Below are 20845 nucleotides of genomic sequence, written 5' to 3' on the forward strand. Positions count from 1 at the left end.
AAGACCATATATGAGAAACCTACTGCCAACATCATTATCAGTGAGCAAAAACTAAAAGCTTTTCCCATAAGATTGGGAACAAAACAAGTGTCTTCTTTCATCACTCTTATTCAACATGCTATTGGAAGTTTCAGCAACAACAATCAGTCAGGAAAAAGAAATGAAAGGCATCCAAATTTTTAAAAAAGAAGTAAAACTATCATTATTTGCAGATGGCATGATAATGTACATAGAAAACCCTATAGTCTCCACCAAAAAACTATTTGACCTAATAAGTAAATTTGGCAAAATAGCATGATACAAAGTCAATATCCAGAAATCAGTGGCAAAAAGGGGACTAAATGGTAACAAAAAGAAAAACTATAAAGATTAAAAATTATGGCATTTTTGTACACCAACGAGTTGTCAAAAAGAGAAACTAAGAAAAAACTCCTGTTTATTATAGCAACAAAAATAAATAAATAAAGCATCCAGGGATAAATTTAACCAAGAAGATAAAAGACCTATACTCAGAAAACTATAGAACACAGTGGGGTGAGAAAGAGAGAGTGGAGTGAAAATGGAGACAACTGTACTTGAACAATATTTTTTTAAAAAGAAAGAAAACTATAGAATACTGAAGAAAGAAATTGAAGAAGATACAAATAAATGGAAGCATACACTGTGTTCATGGACTGGATGAATTAACATCATTAAAATGTTCATACTACCCAAAACAATCTATAGTCAATGCAATTCCTATTAAAATACCTATGGTGTATTTCACAGATCTAGAAAATATATTTCAAAAATTTATGTGGAATCAAAGAATGTGTGGGCAACTTTCCTTGCAAGTCCCCCCATGTGCCATGGATGAAAGTAAACAAGACAGAGACATGATGTGACCTGCTTGGGGAGGAGAGGTGGCCATTTTCCCAGAGGAAAAAGGCCTTGAGCAGTGGCCAGTTTCTCAGGGGAAAAAGGCGTTGAGCCTCTTCCTCCAAGGGCTTTAATTGGGTTGTAATACACAGGAATACAAGACAGCAAAGATCAAACAGTAGTTAACATTTCAAAGAAATCTGAGGGCTTAGTCTGAGTCAGAGTCTGTCAGGAAGAGAGTTTTTAGGGTTTCCTGCTTTAACCCTTAACATATGAATGAAAGCACTCTTAGTAGAGCAGATTTCACAGGTTTATCAGGAAGTCTTTGTGATGCCAGATTTTTCCCTGGGTCACACTAGTAAGGCAAGGAGCTGCACTCCTCCCCATTAGGTATTCAGGCTTAAGGAGATTAGAGCTAGGAAGCACATCTCCCAGAGGACATGGGGACTTGGGCTTTGTCAAAGCTGGGGGGTGTGGGGGCGAAAATCCACCACTTCCTCTTTATTACAGCCCCCCAAGTCTTTCCATGATAGCCTCACAAGTGATCATGTCTGGCCTAGGTTGCCCCTCTTATGAGGGGCAGGGAGTGCAGTCAAAAGTCAAAACTTTTGACAGTTTTGTGTCAAAAACTTCCGACCATGCCTTGAGGGCAGGGAGGAAACTGAGGCAGCATTTGCTACCAGAGATAAGCCTTGTCTCCTGCAGCTCACATTCCAGAGGTCACTCATCCTTAGCCACAGGGAGTAGAGTTACAATTCCAGATACCAGGCAGAGTGATCCACAACAAAAGAAGACCCTGAATAGCCTCAGCAATCTTGAGAAAAAAAGAGCAAAGTTGGAGGGATCACAATACCTGAACTCTATTACAAGGCCATTATAATCAAAAGAGTCTGGTACTGGCATAAGAAGAGAAATAGATCAATGGAATAGAATAAAGATCCCAGAAATAAACCCATGCCTCTACAGTCAATTAATGTTTGACAAAAGGTGCATGAGCATACCATGGAATAAAGATCGTCTCTTCAATAAATGGTATTGGGAGAACTGGACTAGTATATGTATAAAGAAAAATAAAACTAGATCACCAACATACACTATACATCAGAATAAACTCAAAGTGGATAAAAGAATTAAATAGAGTCATGATACCATAAGAGTCCTAGTAGAAAACATAGGGTATAAAATTTCAGATTTTTGCTGATAAATCTCCTATGGCAAGGAAAATAAAGGAAAAACATAAACAAATGGTACTTCCTCAAATTAAAAAGGTCCTGTACAGCTAAAGAAAACATCAGCAAAATGAAAAGGAAACCAGCCACATGGGAAAATATATTTGCCAATGATACCTCAGACAAGGGTTTGATCTCCAAAATACATAAAGAACTCACAAGACTCCACACAAGGAAGACAAACAATCCAATTATAAAACAGGCAAATGACCTGAATAGACACTTCTCTAAGGAAGACATACATATGGCCCATAGACATAAGAAAAAATGCCCAACATCACTAGCCATCAGAGAGATGTAAAGTAAAACCACAGTGAGATATCACCACACCTGTGAGAATGGCTATTATGAATAAATCAACTGACAACAAGTGATTACCATCACTTGTGGAGGTGGGGAAAAGGGATGTGGAGAAAAGGGAACTCTAGAGCAATGTTGGTGGGAATGCAAACTGGTGCAGCCACAGAATTTCCTCAAAAAATTAAAAATAGACCTGCCTTTTGACCCAGCAACTCCACTGCTGGTAGTATACCATAAGAATCCTGAAACACAAATTCAAATTCAAAAGAATTTATGCACCCCTATGTTCATAGCAGCTATATTTACAATAGCTCAGTGCTAAAAACAGCCTAAGTGCCCATCAGGAGATGAGTGGATTAAAAATCCATGGTACATTTACACAGTGGAATACTACTGAACAGAAATAGAGAAGGAATTCCTACCTTTTGCTACAGCATGCTTGCAACTAGAGACAAATACCATATGATCTCACCTATAAGAGGAATCTAATGAACAAAATAAACTAATGAGGAAAATAGAACCAGAGACATGGGAGCATGAAACAGACTGACAGCTACCAGAGCTAAGGGGGGAGAGGGGGAGTGGTGGAAAGAAGGGGGAAGGATTAGAGAAAGAGCATGCATGAATAGCCCATGGCATGAACAACAGTGCAGTGATCAACTGTGGAAGCAGGGGTTTGGGCTGGGCAGACAAGGGCAAAGGGGAGAACAATAAGGGACATCTTTAATTATGTCAACAATAGAAAATGTTGCTTGGCTTTTGGACTCAAATATTTATACTTATTACCACCTCTGACACTCTACATACATACAAAGCCTCTGTTATCTTCTATCAGGCAAGTAGAGGGCCTCTACTAAAGAACAGTCCTGTGTTTCACTGATCTCAATCATAATATAATTATATTAATTATATTATCTACATAATTTATATAACATAATTATGTATACATGATTTTATATAATTTACATATAATTTTATATAACATAAAAGGATATTATTATATAAAATAATTCTATGATATAATTTATTGATTTTATTTGATTTATTATATAACTATTGTTGAAGGGTGAGAAAGTGAAGAAGAGTGCATAATAAAAGCTTGCTTTAGACTTAGGCGGGAAACCCCACCCAGCTAGGCAGCAGAAGATTTGAAAATTTTACCCCAGGGCATGACTTGACCATGAGCCCCAGAACCAATCACCAACCAGAGCACGAGCTGATCACGAGCTCTGCGGGCCAATCCTTAGTAAGACCTCGGGCCCTGGTATAGCCCTGAGCCAATCGCTAACACCGCCACCTCTCGCTTCTGCAAAACTGCTTGCTTGCTCCGCTCCTATAAAAACCCTAGTCTGTAAGCTTTAGGCGAGACTCTCATCTGCAGCCATGTTGGCACCCGTGTTTCCGGAGACACGCGGAGAGTTCGCCCCTGCGCAGGTAAAACTTTGAAACTTTGGCCAATAAACCATCTTTGACTACCCGACAGTCTCCGACCCTTCTTGCTCGCAAGGACTGGATGTAACATTTTGGAGGCCCCAGCGAGATATCTTTGGGCCCAGCACTGGACGGGCTGCTGGAGGACACGTAAGTAAGGAGGATCCTCTTTTGGTTTTGTAAGTCTAGACTATTTGACTCTTAGGTGGTAGGTGAGACGTTGCCGGCAGTCCACCCAGGGGCTCCCAGAAGAGGGGACACCCTCGGGAGTTGTGACTAGGTCGCTTTGTGTTTAGTTTCGTTTCGCGCTGCGCCGCGCTGCGAGAAAGCGTATGCCTGAGAACCGCGGTTCGCCTGTGTGTGAGAGGAGAGTGTGTGATAGGAAATTGTGGTGTTTGGGTACGTGTTTTGTGTTAGCTCTGGTTATTTCTTTTCTTGTTTCTGAAATTCCTAAGGTTGTCCAGCACTTCAGGATGGGCCAGAACGGATCAGTGCCTAGATCGCCCCTCGATTGTCTATTGAACAACTTTTCTGATTTTCAGAAGCGGGCTAGTGGTACCCACAGTACCTGTGGGCCTCCGCCCAACCCGGAGTTCCTGTGGACCCTCAGCCAGATTGAGTGGCCGACCTTTGACGTGGGATGGCCCACCGAGGGGACTTTCGATCTTCCCCTCTTGTTCGCTGTCCGAGCCACGGTGTATCAGGTGCCTCATCCTGATCAGTTTGTCTATATTGACGTTTGGGTAGATATAGCTACTGAACGTCCCGGGTACATTCGGAAATGCATGCAAGCCAATAAGAGGGGGAAGAGGGCAATTTGTATAACTGCGGGGCAGAGAGAGTAAAGGGGCGAGAGAGAAATCTGATGGGGGAAGGTCACGTGCTGCTGCCCCCGCCAGACCCAGGTTATACCCCGTACTGCCCGGTCAGCCTGGGGATCCCTTGGACCCAGCCCTCACACCGCCCCCATATCCAACCCAGCCACTGCCAGACTCTTCCGAGGAGGGTAAAAGGATTCAGAGTCCGCCCCATACTCGAGGCGGCACTCAGTACAGTAGAGGGACGGGCCTTCCGGGCAGGGCGGATGCCGCGGCCGCCATTTTACCTCCTCAGACAGGCGCGGCCATCTTACCATGGCGACAGGCCCCCCCACCGCACCGGATGCGCCGCGGGCTTCCCCGCACTTGAGTTATGTACCCTTCTCCACTAGTGATTTATACAATTGGAAACACCAGAACCCCCCCTTCTCGGAAAAGCCTCAGGGGTTGATTTCCCTTTTGGAGACTATTTTTAGGACACACCAGCCCACTTGGGATGACTGCCAGCAAGTTCTGCAAACCCTATTTACCTCAGAGGAGAGAGAGGATCATGAGGGAAGCAGCAAAAGCTATCATGGGGGAAGAGGGGGTAACTACGGGAGGAAGAGGAGAGCTGGAGGATATCCTGCCCTCCCAACCCCCTAATTGGGACCCAAATTCGAGTGGGGGAAGGGAAGCGCTTCTCCAATATCGCCAGGCTCTGTTGTGGGGTCTCAAGGCAGCAGCTAGGAAGCCCACTAATTTTAGTAAGGTCAGCGAAGTTGTGCAAGTACGAGATGAGTCGCCCGGGGCTTTCTTAGAGCGCTTGATGGAGGCATATAGGGTGTATACCCCACTAGATCCAGAGGCACTAGAAAATAGGAGATTAGTCAATATAGCCTTTGTGACTCAGGCGGCTCAAGCACCGGAAGAGGGATCTCAAAGATGGCGAGTTCGACAACATCCAAAAGATCCCCTGAGACTATCCTTCTCTCGCTCCTAGGGATGTGTTTCGTCCTCTGGGTTAGGCTTGTAGATGGAAGCGCTCACCAACGGGTAATAGTGAGAGACTCAGATGGAGAGGTTTTTGCCCAAAAGAATGAAGGGAAAGACGGCCGTATAACATTGCAAGCTGATCTCTCACAATGGTTTGGACCCAGGCTGTGCGATGGGGTTGGTATGACTTCCAGCAACCCCGATAAGGCACAAACCTTAAAAGGGGAAAAGAATAAGACACCAAATTGTAATGACAATGAGAGGCCCCACCATCAGGTGACCGACGCTCTAAACTTGCTGGACAAAATCTTCCCTTTTTTCAATGATACCCAGCCGGGCCTCACTGAATCATGTTGGCTATGCTTGAGCCCCAGGCCTCCATTTTATATAGGGATTGGGGCTAACACCACTACAGGCAGCACAAATGCTCCCAAAGACCTAGCAAATCACTAAGAGATAGGAGACTGTCTGACCGACAGTGCCCTAACCTTTGCAGAGTTCCATGGGAACGGGACTTGTTACCTCCTCAGCAATTTTAATTTATCCTCTTCTGATTATAGTGATTATTGTCTAAATCAAGAGGAGATCCCTGGGAACACCTCCGCACTATGAGCAACCCGGGCTGCTGAGGGATTATGGTTTATTTGCACCCAAGGAGTATTTAAGTGTCTCGTACCCACTGGTCGCCCAGAGCTGTGTATAAGTGCATATATCATCCCTCAGGTCTACTTATATGGGGGCAGTTCCACCTCCCTCTTGCAGCCCCCAAAGTGGGTCCCGAGAGCTCCCTTATTGATTCCCATACCAGCAACAGTCGGAGTGCTCGGCTCCACCGCCATTGGGGCTGGGGCTATGATTCATGGAGAACAAAGCCTGAAACAACTATCTCTGTCCTTCTCCAAGGACGGAGCCCTGCTACAGGACCAGGTAATTTACCTTGAACGGCAGGTAGACTCCCTAGCTGAGGTAGCCCTCCAGAATAGAAGAGGACTAGATCTCCTCCTCCTGCAACAAGGTGGTCTGTGTGCTGCACTAGGGGAGGAGTGTTGCTTTTATGCCAATCACTCTGGAGTTATACGGGAGAATATTAAGATTCTCACTAAGAGATTAAAGGATAGGGAACAAGAAAAGGACCCTACCTGGTATGCATCCCTGTTCAAGGCTTCACCATGGCTAACCACATTAATATCTGCCATAGCGGGTCCTGCGTTAATTCTTGTATTAGCACTAACTATAGGACCTATAATACTGAACAAATTACTAGCCTTCATCAGAGAAAGAGTAGAAGTAGTAAATTAATGGTGCTCTCTCAGCCCTATACCATACTCCCGTCTGACGAAGGTGAGTCCAGGGTTTGACTCTCTGCCTAAGTGGATGGGGGAATGTTGAAGGGTGAGAAAGTGAAGAAGAGTGCATAATAAAAGCTTGCTTTAGACTCAGGTGGGAAACCCCACCCAGCTGGGCAGCAGAAGATTTGAAAATTTTACCCCAGGGCATGACTTGACCACGAGCCCCAGAACCAATCACCAACCAGAGCATGAGCTGATCACGAGCTCTGCGGGCCAATCCTTAGTAAGACCACGAGCAATTCTGGGCCCCAAACAAAGGGTTCTTGGGGTATATAGTCTACGGGTCTTCCTGTCTACGTGGCAAAGTGGGATACAGAGGCAGAATGCGGAAGTTAGTTCAGGCTACTGGGCTCCCTATGCCTACGTGGCAGAAGCAGAGCACAAAGGCCAAATGCGGAAGTTAGTTCTGATTGTGGGGGGGGCGTGGTTGCCAATCTTAGTCCTTGAGAGCATCCTGTTTGCTTTCCCAAATGGCCTTATCGCTCTTCCCAGGTTGCTTGGGGTTTGGGTGAACAAAAGGTTTCTCCCGCATCAGTGCTAACTTACTCTTCATATCTCTCTCAGCTTGGTTGTCAGTTCCTTCAGAAAGCCTTCCCCACACTCTCCTAGCCCGGTTTAGATACCCTCCCCATTCTCCGTATTTTCTCTATTGAAACATTTATCACACTATATTGGAATTGCCTGTTTAATTGTTGTTCTTTCCAAAAAGGGGAGAGATCATTTGTTTTGTTGCCCTTTATATTGCCAGTGACCAGAATAGTCCCTGGCAATATTGTATGACACATAGTAGGCATACAATAAATATTAATTAATTAACTAATTAATGGTAAGCATTTTACATTCCATAATAAGGAAAAACAGCATCATAATACCTAGACTACGTATACCATTGTTTTCTAAATCAGTTATCTCACACTTCCTTTTTTAAATGCAGCTATAAAAGGCAAGAATTTTCAAGTGCAACTGACTATCTGCTAGGAGAGTGCCATTCTTGGCACAGTCTTTTATGCCCTGGAAGAAGATGGCTCAGCACTACTTATGGATCTTTCTCCTTTGCCTGCAAACCTGTGAGTTTTGACCTTTGTTAATCCCATCCCAGTTTTCTATCAACTTTTTGAAGTTGCCCTTAAGGAAGACATTGAAATACCCTTTTGATCTCTTAACACAAACACCCTGGGCTCAAAAGGAATCCAATTGGTTGAGGAGAGACTTAAGATCCCAACCTAAATGTTTTTCAGCTTTAGAAATTGGATTTCTAACTTTTGTCTGTGTCCAGTCTCCAAAGAGCTGAGAAAAACCCTTCTGCTTAGGAGAGTCAGTAATTGGTAGAACTGCCCAGAAAAAGAATAAATAATCCAAAATTTTGAATAACTTTAAAGCAATTTTTTTGAAATTATAATGTGTTATATAGTTTTTGACCGAAATACGCCTTTTGCAATTTTATTTAATTATTCTATCAAATTTGGGTGGTGCATAATTATAATTATCATTATAAAAACTTTATCTCTAGGCACTACCTTTGTTTTCAAAGAACATTCAGAGCTATTATTCTGCTTCTATTTTCCAAAAACTCTCTAAATTAAATGGTAAGAGGTTATTTCTATTTTATAAATATGTTTAATTAAAAAATGAAGAACTTGAAGTAAAAACTCTGTTCTTACTTATGCTTAAAGTAAACTATAAAGCACAGATGAATATTGCTTTCGCACCCCAAATAAAACGATGTAACATTAACATAACTCTAGGTGGGTTTGGGTATTGCATATATTATTTAATTAAATCCAAACAATTGCCTTGTTTCTATCAAAACTGACTCTTTTTATCATTTTAAGTCTACTTATATTTCCTTTTAGCAGCTCTAAAACTGCACTATCAAATTCCTGACATGAGTTAGACTATAGAGAATTTAGTGGCCTAAGATTTCCTTAGAAAGGTAGAATAAATGCACTATGGTCTCTTTAGTGTCTTCGGCCACTTAAAATTGCGGCTTTTTCAATTTGAACTTCATAGAGATTGCAACCACTAGGCAAGTCAAGTATTTGGCTAGTCACCCTTGCATGGCAGGTGTAAAATGCAAGTAGATGCAGGAAAGAGTTGGAGAGAAACTAAGCAGAAATCTAGCTATGTCCCTAATATCATAGAGGAAGGTGGCATTTGGTATACCACCTAATTTGCAAAGCGTTCTACAATTCTCATGCAATTCTACTAAAGCCATTGAAATAAGATACTATTATGCAAAAAAGTATAAATTAAGATTCAGCTTAAACAATTCACCTGGAGTTTCACAACCTAGAACTGGTAGTGGTGAAAAAAACTTTGTTTCTGCTAATCCCAAGGCTATTTGAGAAAGAATGCTCCACATTTTTTCTGATCTCCTCACTCATTAAGTTTTTAAATCCTTGATACTCTTCAAAGAGTTAACACATGGTAAGATAAGAGGCAGTTGTATGGTACACTTGCCTCATTTCATGAACCTGAGATCAAATTGTCAAATCAGCTAGTAATTCATCCATTAGTTTTGTGACTTTGGGAAAGTTGTATAAGCTCAACCTCTTATTTTGACTTCAAAATAGTGAAATGTTTTTATTACAGCACTTGATACTTAGTTGAAGAGAATCTTTTTGAGAATCAAAATGGTAATTTGTGTATAACATTTGCCACAGGACCTGAATATAGTAAGAGCTTAATAAATATTAGCTAATGCTGTTTTTTTTTCACACTTGCTTTCACACAGTATTAGGAAGAGCCAGGGATTTATTGTACAGGGATCCTTGACAAAACTTCTCTGTTTGAGATGATCCAAGCATAAACAGAAGAAAAGGTGGTGGGAGTTGTGAGCTCAGGTGTAGTATTTGGGGTTCTGGAGTAAATAAGGGTGAGATATTTATTTTGTCAAGAACCCATGATATCAAGGGTTGGGGCTTGTTTTTGCAGAAGTAGAACCAGAATCACTTTCACATACCATTAACCTTTGCTAAATGGATCTTTTTGCTGTTTAAAAGTTACAAAATGATTATTGAATGATTGATTGAATTAGTAAAGAAGGACACATCCAAAAAAGTACTCTTGGTTACTTATAACAGGTAATATCTGACTATGTGCAAAGACTGTTATTAAGTAAATGCTATAGAAATAAATATTGGCTGGCTTAATTTGGCAAATAACTAGAACTCAGAGTCCACACAATGATTTGGTTTTTTTAATTTAATATAAAAATACATTAAAATAAAAAATAAAAATAAATTATTGTAAAAACTTTTTAAAAAGTTATTTCCCAAACATTTTCTGAGTACAAAATTATACCTGAATCCCTCCTGCTGCTGTTTCTGGCAAATGTTTAGCATTGGGCTATGAATCAACTGATTTCATGCACTTTCCTGGAACTCAGGGCAGTTGAAGCAGCTGAGAAGCAATGGAAAAGGAAGTTAAAAGTTTCCATTTTATCTCGAAATTACTGAAATAAGAGAAGTCTAAGTTTGTAAACTCATGACTCTTCCACATTGGAATTTTTTTCTCTAAGACCCAAGACTCACAGGCTTATGTTCTAATCTCAACTCACTAAACATGACTTGTGAACCCTGTGACTCTGACTGTCTCTTCCAGTATCCTACTAGCCACCCACCCTCTAAGGGAGAAGACAGGCAAGTCCACCACTTTTGCTCTATGTCCATTTTCTCTATGTGTTTTCTTTCATGAAATTTTAATTCTTCTTTTTCTCTATACCTCTTTTGTTTAAGTTTTTTAAACCCCTCCCTCATCAGCAATACTACATGTTTGGCATTACTCTAAGTAGTCTATATTTATTATTTTATTTAAATCTCACAATACCCTATTAGATGAGTACTTTTAATACCAAAGTTTATAGGTGAAAACTTTGAGACAGAGTTCTGGCAGTCATTAAGCCAAAAAGTGGAGGAAGTAGGATTTGACCTCCAATGTCTTCAGCCTTAACCACTGAGCAATACTGACTTCATCCATTTTGAGGCTGAAGTGGAATAAAATATCGTCCCTACTATTGATTGTTTTCATATTTTGGGATCTGTCAATAAAGAGTGGTGATTTATTCCCAGCAATACAGGATTATTCAATGAGACACTGAGCCTGTTTCTACACCAATCTATAGAGAGGATGGGGGTTATAAGACAGGCCTTCGCAAATAACAAAAGTTTAAGCAGGCCAACAAGGCAGAATATCCAAGGAAAAAACCATATCTAGATATGGTTCATGTACCATTCACATCAGTATGATTTGGGTTGGCTTGACTTTGCTTCTTAACAACAAACAAAGGGTCAATATCAACAAAGTCTTGATGTCCTGTTAAATGGAAAGCACAGTTATGGAACATTCCTGCAGAGGTGAGTGGGCCCATCTGGATAACTTGGCACCAATCATCATCCAAGGAGGTTAAAGATAGTTTTTTGTTATAGGCCATGACACTATTAAAGTTCTAGAGGGAAACATCAGCAAGAAAATCTCAGATATTTCACAGAGCAACATTTTTACTGATATGTCCCCTAGAGCAAGGAATATACAGGGAAGAATAAACAAATGGGATCTTATGAAAATAAAAAGCTTCTGCATGGCTAAGGAAAACAGTATTAAATTAGCAAGACAACCAACTGTATGGGAAAATATATTTGCCAATGACACCTCAGACAAAGGTTTAATCTCCAAAATACACAAAGAACTTACACGACTCCATTCTAGGAAGACATCTAACCCAATTAAAAAAATGGGAAAAGGACTTGAACAGACACTTCTCCAAGGAGGACATACAGAATGTTCAGAGACACATGAAGAAATCCTCAATATGGTTAGCTATCAGAGAGATGCAAATTAAAACCACAATGAGATACCACTTTACACCAGTCAGGATGGCTATCATAAATAAAGCAACAAACAACAAATGTTGGAGAGGGTGTGGAGAAAAGGGGTACTTAGTTCACTGTTGGTGGGATTGTAGACTGGTACAACCATTATGGAAAACAGTATGGAATTTTCTCAGAAAAATAAAAATCCACCTGCCTCTTGACCCAGCAATTCCACTGCTAGGATTATATCCCAAGAATCCTAAAACATCAATTTCAAAGAACCTATGCACCACAATGTTCATAGCAGCACAATTTACAATAGCCAAGAGTTGGAAACAACCTAGGTGCCCAACAGTAAATGAATGGATCAAAAGATTGTGGTACATATACACAATGAAATTCTATGCTTCAGAGAGGAAGAAGGAGCTACTACCCTTGGCAACAACATGGATGGAACTGGAAAGCATTATGCTGAGTGAAATAGGCCAGGTTTTGAAAGACAAATACCGTATGATCTCACCTTTAACAGGAAGCTAAACAACAAAATAAACAAGCAAGCAGAATAAAAATAAAGACACTGAAATAGAGAACAAGGGGACAGTGACCAGAGGGGAGAGGGAAGGAAATTTAAGGGGGAAGGGGGGAGGGATTTGGGGGAACAAATGTGAGGGACGCAGGGATGAGGGCTGGGGGGGAGGTGGGGAGCATGGTACGGGGTGGGGGCTCGGATGGGAGAAATACACAAAAAACTGTACTTAAAAAATAACTAAGAAAAAATTTCAATTAAAAAGTAGTCAGAGAAAAGTTGAAAAAAGTTAAGAGTAATAAAAGATCCTCAACCACACACACACAAAAAAAAGATAGTTTTTTGTCCCTGGTGAAGAGTCCTGGTAAGAGCCATTTGCCACTGGTCTGAAGTCCTTCAAGATGATAATAAAGACTCTGTTTTAGAAAGAAATTTGAGCAGACTGCTACATGAACATTCAAGAAAGGCTCAGAGGCAGGGCCCAGTTACAGAAATAGAAAAATATTCCGCATGGGGAAAACTAAATATCAGCTAAATATCAAAAATCCTGTTTCCAATTGGAGACTCGAAAGCTGCATCCTTGTGATAACATAGGACTCCAGTAGGAGTGGGTAGAGACCCACTGCATCAGCCTAATGGGCTGAAATAGCCCTGGAGATCAATATGGTAACCGACAAAGCAGGTGGAGTGAGTTCACAATAGAAGCACAAAAGTCATCCCTGGACACTTGAGCTACTCAAGTATTTCCTGGGTCAAACCTTTCTTGTCCTGAACCTCAGAGAAGTGTGAATCTGCAAGTTTGAGGGTAACTACATTCATCTATGTGGAATCTGGAAAAGAAAGAGGTATAAGCAATCAGTTGGGTGACTGATGTTGGTAGAGCTTATATCCATATTTTCTTTGCTATACTCAATTTTTTATTATACAGTAAGAGGGGAATGTATAAAACAGTGGTTGGCCAGGAACTTATCTTTGTTTTGAGAAGTTGTGTGTTTGTATGTTTGTTTTGAAGAAGTGGATTTAAGTCAACCTAAATCTCAACTGAAATGATATAAAATTTAAAATACAGAACACATTATTTTATGGGAGTGGCAGTTTAATTTTTTTAAAACCTCATAACCAAGGACTTTCCAGCCTCATGGAGAATGACACAAAACTAGCTGCTCAACCCTTTGCTTCCTCCTTCCTCTACTTCCTTTTACTCAGTATGGCCAGTTATAACCAACTCTCTTTTGAGTGCCACAGGGTACAACTATCTCTAAATTGCCCTTCCAGGCCTGCAATGTTTATGGTGGTTCCATCATCATTCATTAATCTAGGAGGTAGTAGATGAGAGAAGAGGAAGGGAAGGTTAGCTACTGCCAAAAAAAAGAAAGAGAGAAAACAAGAAATGCTTACTTGAAGGATCCTTTTTTAAAAAAGGAAGGGGAGTTAAGTAACTATTAAGCAACATTATGCTCTTCCTCATTTCTACTCTCATTAACAGCTACATGTTTACCTTCTCTAACATCTTCCCAACATAACTCTTCTTTGTACCTTAAGGGTTGTCTGGGAGTATTATTTTAATCTCTGTAACAATGTGCTTTTTATTTCCTATAACAAATATATAAAGTGCCTAGCATATGCCAGGCACTTTTCTAACAGGTTTACAAATATTAACTCATTTAACTTTCACAACATTTCTATGAGGTAAGTGCTTCTATTAGCTTCATATTAAAACTGATAAAACAGAGAAGTGGCTAACTTTCACAAGGTCTTATTGCTAGTACCTGACAGAACCAAGATTCTAGGCAGCCTGGCTCTTTCTTACTAAGTCATAGTGCTTCACATGGGAGTAGATGGAGGGTGCTTCTCATGGCAAGACCATTTTGGGCATCTCTACATTTTTCTACCTTGGTATACACATTTGAGAGCATGTTCATTTCATTTAATCCTAACTCTTCAATGTTAGAGCATATATTTTTATTTCATTTACCAACTAGAATTTTGAAACTTAGTATGTAAGTGACTTATTTGTGTCATTTAGCTAGTCAGCAACAGAGCCTTAACTAGAACATTATTTTGTTGCCTCATTCAGGACACTTTTATTAACCACTCTGTGAAGCCACATCCTGTGGATCTATGCAAAAAAATTTTTTTTGCAAATAGCATGACAGTGTTGTGGTGGAAAGAACTTACAGTTAACCAAATGCTCCTTCTTATTTATCAGTTTATACCTTAAACCTTTCACAGCAAAACACAGGGACCAGTCAAGAGTTGTCTTGCCCTCACTCCTTCTCTTGTTCTGAGTCTTTCTACCTTGCTTTTTTTTTTTTTTTTTTTTTTTTGCTGCAAAAGGGGGAATTGGATCAGTAGCTAAAAATTATTCATTCTCTTAACAAACATTTAATAATCACCCACTAAGTGCTAGGGAAATAATAGTGACCAAAACAGATAAAGACTCTGCATTCATGGTAATTACATTTTAGTGGAGGTGGGGCCTAGGGAAGACAATAGACATGCACATACAATACTTTTGTAATGATAACTGCTATGAAGAAAAATGAAGTAGTAGAGAGTGATTGGAGGGAATTTTTGCTTAAATACGGTGATTGGGAAAGCTCTCTCATGACATGACATTGGAGCAGTTTCACAGTAATGGAGTGCTACAAAGAGTGTTGTTGTACAAATGAGGTCAGTAAATACAAAATTTTTCAGGCAACAGCAAGTGTGCCTGGCCTTTTTGAAGAAAAAGGAAGCCAGCATGGTTGGAGTGAGGGTAGGAAAGAAAAGTAGGAGCTGAGGTGGAAGAAGGAGTGGTGAGAACAAATAGGACTTAGGAGATAATGGCAGAGTATGATGTACTGGGGAGTCCTCTATACCCACAAGTGTACATCATCTTTGTTTTTAATATAATCTAAGGTGAACTATGAAGTTTTAGGTTTAAATGCCCTCCTCATTGTCATAAATATTTTGTTTCAAAATCTCAGATTCCATCCCACACTTCTTTAGTAAGTTTCTCTTGATCAACTCTAAAGAATTTTCCTCTAGCCAGTTAAAGTCCCTTTACCCCATCAATATTTCTAACACAGAATAAGTTTCTGATTATTTTCAAATACTTTTTTTTCCCTCATAATCTCTGTGGTCTTCTGCCAGCCAGTGGTTTTTGACGGTTACTTTATCATGAGCTGGATATTTGTAAAATCTACTGAAACACATGGGTTCATCCAGGGAAACAGGACTTATCACTATAAACACAAAAGGGTTTATGGGGGTGGTAAAGGTACCCAGATTTCTTTCCATGAAAAAAAGACCACCTTTAATAAATAATTTGTTTATAGTGTTCTCTGTCCAAGCTGGTGTCATTCTCTCTTCCAGTTACCTCTCACAATAACTACCTAAGGGGCAAAATAAACATATTTTTCCATTTAAGCCCATGCTCCAGGGTTCCAGCCTTTTCTTGTCTTTGCTTCTCCTTCAGATGTACTGCTTACCTCCTACACTTCCCTTCTGTGGTCTGGCATATGATAGTCAGAAAGCCACACTCACTGGGAGATGTTATAAATGTGGGTGACCTCTTCACTGGATTCCCAAGGCTTCTCAGCAATCTTTTCATTCCCTTAATAAATTTTGGATAGACTCCCCAGGATATTCCTTATGGTAGCATTTTTAAAAAAATTTTACATCCATCAAAATAATAATAGCAACTAACATTTATATGTGACAAGTATCATGCTAAATGCCTTATCTTCATAATTACATTTGATAATTATCCAAATTTTAGAGGTAAGAAGCCTGAGGATCAGATAATTTCAATATTTTTCTCAGGATACACAGCTCAAATATACCAAGATTCAAAGTGTGTACCCCTAATATTTTAACTTCCTAGCTAGTCCTATCCTTTCCTCTTCACTCTTACCCAATAGTCTCACCTCCTACATTACTGAAGAGATGGTCATGAAACATGACTCTTCTATTTTACCCGCTCTACTCCAAAATGTTTGCTACATAATTAAGTGCCTTCTATATGCACTCACAGCAATCCATGCATGAGACAGGCATAATTACATCCTATCTTGTAGTAAAGTAAGATTCGAGACTCACTAAATGTCAGAGACTGAACCTGGCTCAAAATTGTGTTCCCTTCTAAGGGAACCCTACTAAGAGACAGTTTTTTCATCTCCACCCCCAATAACACCTCAAAATACCCCTATTCTTTCATTTTTCATTTCCACTTCAGGTGAAGGCATGACCATCCTTTGATTGAAAACCACATCCCTTCCATCTTTAGGTCCACAACAAGCATTAGTGGCCTTTGTATCATGCACTGTGCCATGACTAGGGATTTGAAGACAAAGTCTCTGCACTTGAGTCACTCTGTGAGTCACAGTGCCAATAAACAGACACATAGATTTATGACTACCACACAATTTGGCAAGTACTATGAGAGAGAAACATAGAGCTTTAGAAAGCCCATAAGTCAGAGCAACTTACCTAGAACAAGTCTCTCCTTCCAGGAAAATCTCCATCTGCTCTCCCTTCCTACCAACACTTACCCACCAATCTCTTCTATTTTAAAACAAAATCGCATTAAATTCATTTTACTTTACTTTCTCACTACTGTTCTATTTTATAACGTTTCTTCATTGTCAAGCTTCTTCACTACTTCACCACCTACCTATTGTTTCTTCATTCCTTTATATGCTGGCCTTCATTTGAATTGTTTTACTTACACTTTATCCTCAAAGCCCATCAATTATCTCCTAAGGAACAAATCTAGAGGCAATTTTTAGTCTTCATTTCAATTGCACACTCTGAATCTTTAGAAATCAGTAACAACCCCATTTTGAGACTCTTTCTGCTCTTGGATTCCATGCTACAGCTACTCTCTACTATTAGTGCCTCTCTTGCCACTTGGACTCTCTGTGTGTGTGTATGTGTGTGTGTATTATATAGTTTATTTTACGTGTGTGTGTATATATATATGTGTGTGTGTGTATATACACATACACACACTGTTCATGAGGCTTAGCCTAGAACTTTAGCCATACTCTTCCTAAATGACCCACCTCTCCTTCAATCACCTCCTCACTGTGGAAGATTCTTAAACCACTTGGATTTTAGTTTGATAGCAAGTGACAGAGACTCAAAAATAAGAATAGCACAATGATGAAAGAAGTTTACTTCATGTTTTTAAAAAATCCAGATTTGGCAGTTCCATTGGTAGAAGAATACACAAATTCATGAGGAATCCATACTTTTTTCATCTTCCTGCTCCACCATTCCCTGTACTTGCCTTCCTCTTCTTGATCCAAAATGTCTAAGAACCACTTGCCCTGGCATTCAGCCTGTAGGAAGCAATAGAGAGATAAAGAAAGCAAAGTTCTCTGTCTTCAGGACGTATAAGTCATGCACAACACCACCACTTTCATTGTATTGATCTGAACTTACTCATATGACCAAACATAGCTAGCAGAAAGCTGAGAAATACAGTCATTGAGTGACTCTATGTTCTGCTACAAATTAGGGATTCTGTTACTACAAAAGAAGTTCTGAGAGAAAAAATATTGGAAAACAACTAGGAGAGGCTACCACAGCCACCTCCCAAACAATACTTTAAGACAATTCTCTCTCCTCATTTTTCATTCTTCCAACTTCTTACTTAGATGGTCCACCTAAAATTCAATATTTCTTTTTTTCAATATATTTTATTAATCATGCCATTATAGTTGTTTTATTTCCCCCCTTCATTCCCCTCCACCCTGCATACCCTCTCCCCCACCATCCCCCCTTTAGTTTATGACCATGTGTCTCAAGTTCTTTAGATTCTCTATTTCCCATACTATTCTTGCCCTCCCCCCACCTATCTTCTACCTACCATCTATGCTACTTATTTTCTGTACCTTCTCCCCCCTTCTCCTCCTTCCACTCCCCTGTTCCTAACCCTCCATTTGATCTTCATTTCTATGGTTCTGCTCCTAATCTAGCTGTCCTCTTAATTTGCTTTTGTTTTAGGTGTGGTTGTTAATAACTGAGTTTGCTGTCCTTTCACTGTCCATCTTTTTTATCTTCTTTTTCTTAGATAAGTCCCTTTAACATTTCATATAATAAGGGCTTGGTGATGATGAACTCCTTGAATTTGACCTTATCTGAGAAGCACTTTATCTGTCCTTCCTTCTAAAGGAAAGTTTTGCTGGATAGAGCAATCTTGGTTGTAGGTCTTTGGATTTCATGACTTGGAATACCTCTTTCCAGCCCCTTCTTGCCTGTAGGGTCTCTTTTAAGAAATCAGCTGAAAGTCTGATGGAAACTCCTTTGTAGGTGACTATCCCCTTAGCTCTTGCTGCTTCTAGGATTCTCTCTTTCATTTTAATCTTGGCTAATGTAATGATGATGTGCCTTGGTGTGTTCCTTCTTGGGTCTAACTTCTTTGGGACTCTCTGAGCTTCCTGGATTTCCTGGAAGTCTATTTCCTTTGCCAGATTGGGGAAGTTCTCCTTTATTATTTGTTCAAATAAGGTTTCCACTCATGGCTGTTTCTATTCCCCTCCTGGTACCCCTATAATTCAGATGTTGGAGCATTTAAAGATGTCCTGGAGGTTCCTAAATCTCTTCTCATTTTTTTGAATTCTTGTTTCTTCATATTTCCCTGTTTGGCCATTATTTTCTTCCTTCTGGTTCACTCCTTTGTTTTGAGTCCCAGTTTCCTCTTCATCACTATTGGTTTCCTGTGCAATTCCCTTCATTTCAATTAGTTTATTCTTCATATGTTCCTCTAATTTGTGACTAAAATCAACCAGTTCTGTGAGTATCCTGATCACCAGTGTTTTGAACTGTGCATATGAAAGTTTTGCTATTTCTTCGTCACTTACATTTATGGGCTCTGGGGCTTTGAGATCTTCTTGAGCCATTTTTGGTCTGGCCATGCCCATTAATTATGAGGAGCAGAGCCCTAGGTATTCCCCAGGTCAGGGCAACTCAGTTGCTGGGTTGTGATGCTGTATGTGGGGGTGGGGTCAGAACGGGGAAATGGCGGCCCCCTCTGATGCCTCTCGCCACTGGGGCCTGCTCGATCCTGTCTCTCACTACCCACTCCCTCACTGGTCTATCTGCACATGAATGCGGGACCACAGTCAACCCGCCACCCTGCACCCTCGCTGGGTATGCCAGTCACTCACTGGGTCGCTCACTGAGTCCGCCCGTTACAACCCCACACCTGGGATCCACACACCTGAGTCCATCTGACCGAGTTTTTCTGTGCAACCCTGCTCTGCCAGCTGCTGGCTTTGCCCCTCTTACAGGTAAGGCCAAAGAATTGGTTGTTATCAGACATCCAAAAAGTTCAATTTTCTGTGTTCTGGCTGTGTTTTCTGTTGCTAATATTTTGTTGTCTCTCAACTTGGTTGTGGGAGAAAGCACGGTATCTCCACCTATGCCTCCATCTTGGTGGAAGTCCTCAATATTTCTAACAATAAACTTGTCTTCTACTTTTGACTTCCTTCCAAAATAAACTGAATTGGTTTTCTTCTGACATAAAGTAGCAAAGTTCAAAATATATTGTTGAACAATTAAATGCTATTAGATATCATTACTCCTTGCCTTTCTTTGTGTTATCTTACAAATGTAGCCCTTCCTTTCCATTTTAATTATCATCCCTTGGTTAATGCTCAAATGGTTACAATAGTCTCTGAAATGGTCACTCAAGCTCACTTGCTTTTTTCTATACAGCATTACTATATTACTATGATCCTAAAACATCATTTTTATCTTTATCCTCAAAAACTTTAATAACTGTCCTATGTTTGTGGTGTAGACATCAAACTCAAAGCTCTCCCAAATCTAAACCATATCTCTTTATATCTACAGTCTTATTTCTCTCTACTGTTATTCCAATCTATATTCATTCAAACTACATTACACATTCTCCTGCTTCTAAACTTTTATTCAGAACCCAGGGACATGAAACACCCAGTTTTCCCCCTTTCTATACAGTAAAATTATACTTGCTCTTCAAGGTCCTCCTCAAATTCTTATTGAAGAAAACTTCAATAAGTTTTCTCTAACTTCTATAGTTCAAAGTTATCTTTTCCTCCTTTGAGTTCCTACTGAAATTACCATCTCAAAAATAACTAACTTGTATCTTGCCTTGATGGTTAATGAAGCATTTCCACTCATATTATATGATTTGCTGACCACTAATTAGGCAGGGAAATTTTATAGCTACTATTTTCATTCTATAAATGAAATAATTGAGACTCAGAAAGGTTTTGTGATTTTATTAAGGTTGCCCAGCACATATGTAAAAGTACCAGCACCCACATTTTTAGCCTCCCTATCTTTCCACTACATGCTATATATAGTATTGCAGCTGCCTCTCTCACACCACAGGTGGAGTATCTGAAGGTGGCAAAATCTTTATCTTATGTCTGCACAAACCCTGTATCATTTCTCAGCCAGCCCAGAATTCCCAACAACACCAGAAGCACAAATAGCATCAGGCTTCCCCCAACTTCTTCTGCTTGCCACCTACTCTACCTCATTATTCTTTGACACCCAGCATCACTTCCTG

General features: G+C 40.1%; 1 protein-coding gene and 1 long non-coding RNA gene across 14 annotated transcripts in view; one reads left to right on the forward strand and one right to left on the reverse strand.

Annotated features, from left to right (window-relative positions):
• Positions 1-7905: 7905 nt before the first annotated feature.
• CD84 (CD84 molecule) overlaps positions 7906-20845 on the forward strand; it is a 42404-nt gene continuing 29464 nt past the window's right edge. For 6 of the 13 annotated variants that reach the window (XM_037134211.2, XM_037134202.2, XM_053668001.1 and 3 more), the window contains exon 1: positions 7908-8027. In XM_037134211.2, the coding sequence (XP_036990106.2) occupies positions 7967-8027 (61 nt within the window). In that variant the 5' untranslated portion in view covers positions 7908-7966. Of the gene's footprint in view, positions 8028-20845 lie in introns of all 13 variants that reach the window. The other 7 variants (XR_008392151.1, XM_037134176.2, XM_037134184.2 and 4 more) reach the window with 3 other exon arrangements.
• LOC119041102 (uncharacterized) overlaps positions 17427-20845 on the reverse strand; it is a 42281-nt gene continuing 38862 nt past the window's right edge. Inside the window, exon 3 of the long non-coding RNA XR_005080974.2 lies at positions 17427-17624. This is a non-coding gene — a long non-coding RNA (uncharacterized LOC119041102). The remainder of the gene's footprint in view (positions 17625-20845) is intronic.

This window comes from Artibeus jamaicensis, unplaced genomic scaffold, assembly GCF_021234435.1.
Source record: "Artibeus jamaicensis isolate MK-2021 breed Jamaican fruit bat unplaced genomic scaffold, CSHL_Jam_final contig_475, whole genome shotgun sequence".
Classification (NCBI taxonomy): domain Eukaryota; kingdom Metazoa; phylum Chordata; class Mammalia; order Chiroptera; family Phyllostomidae; genus Artibeus; species Artibeus jamaicensis.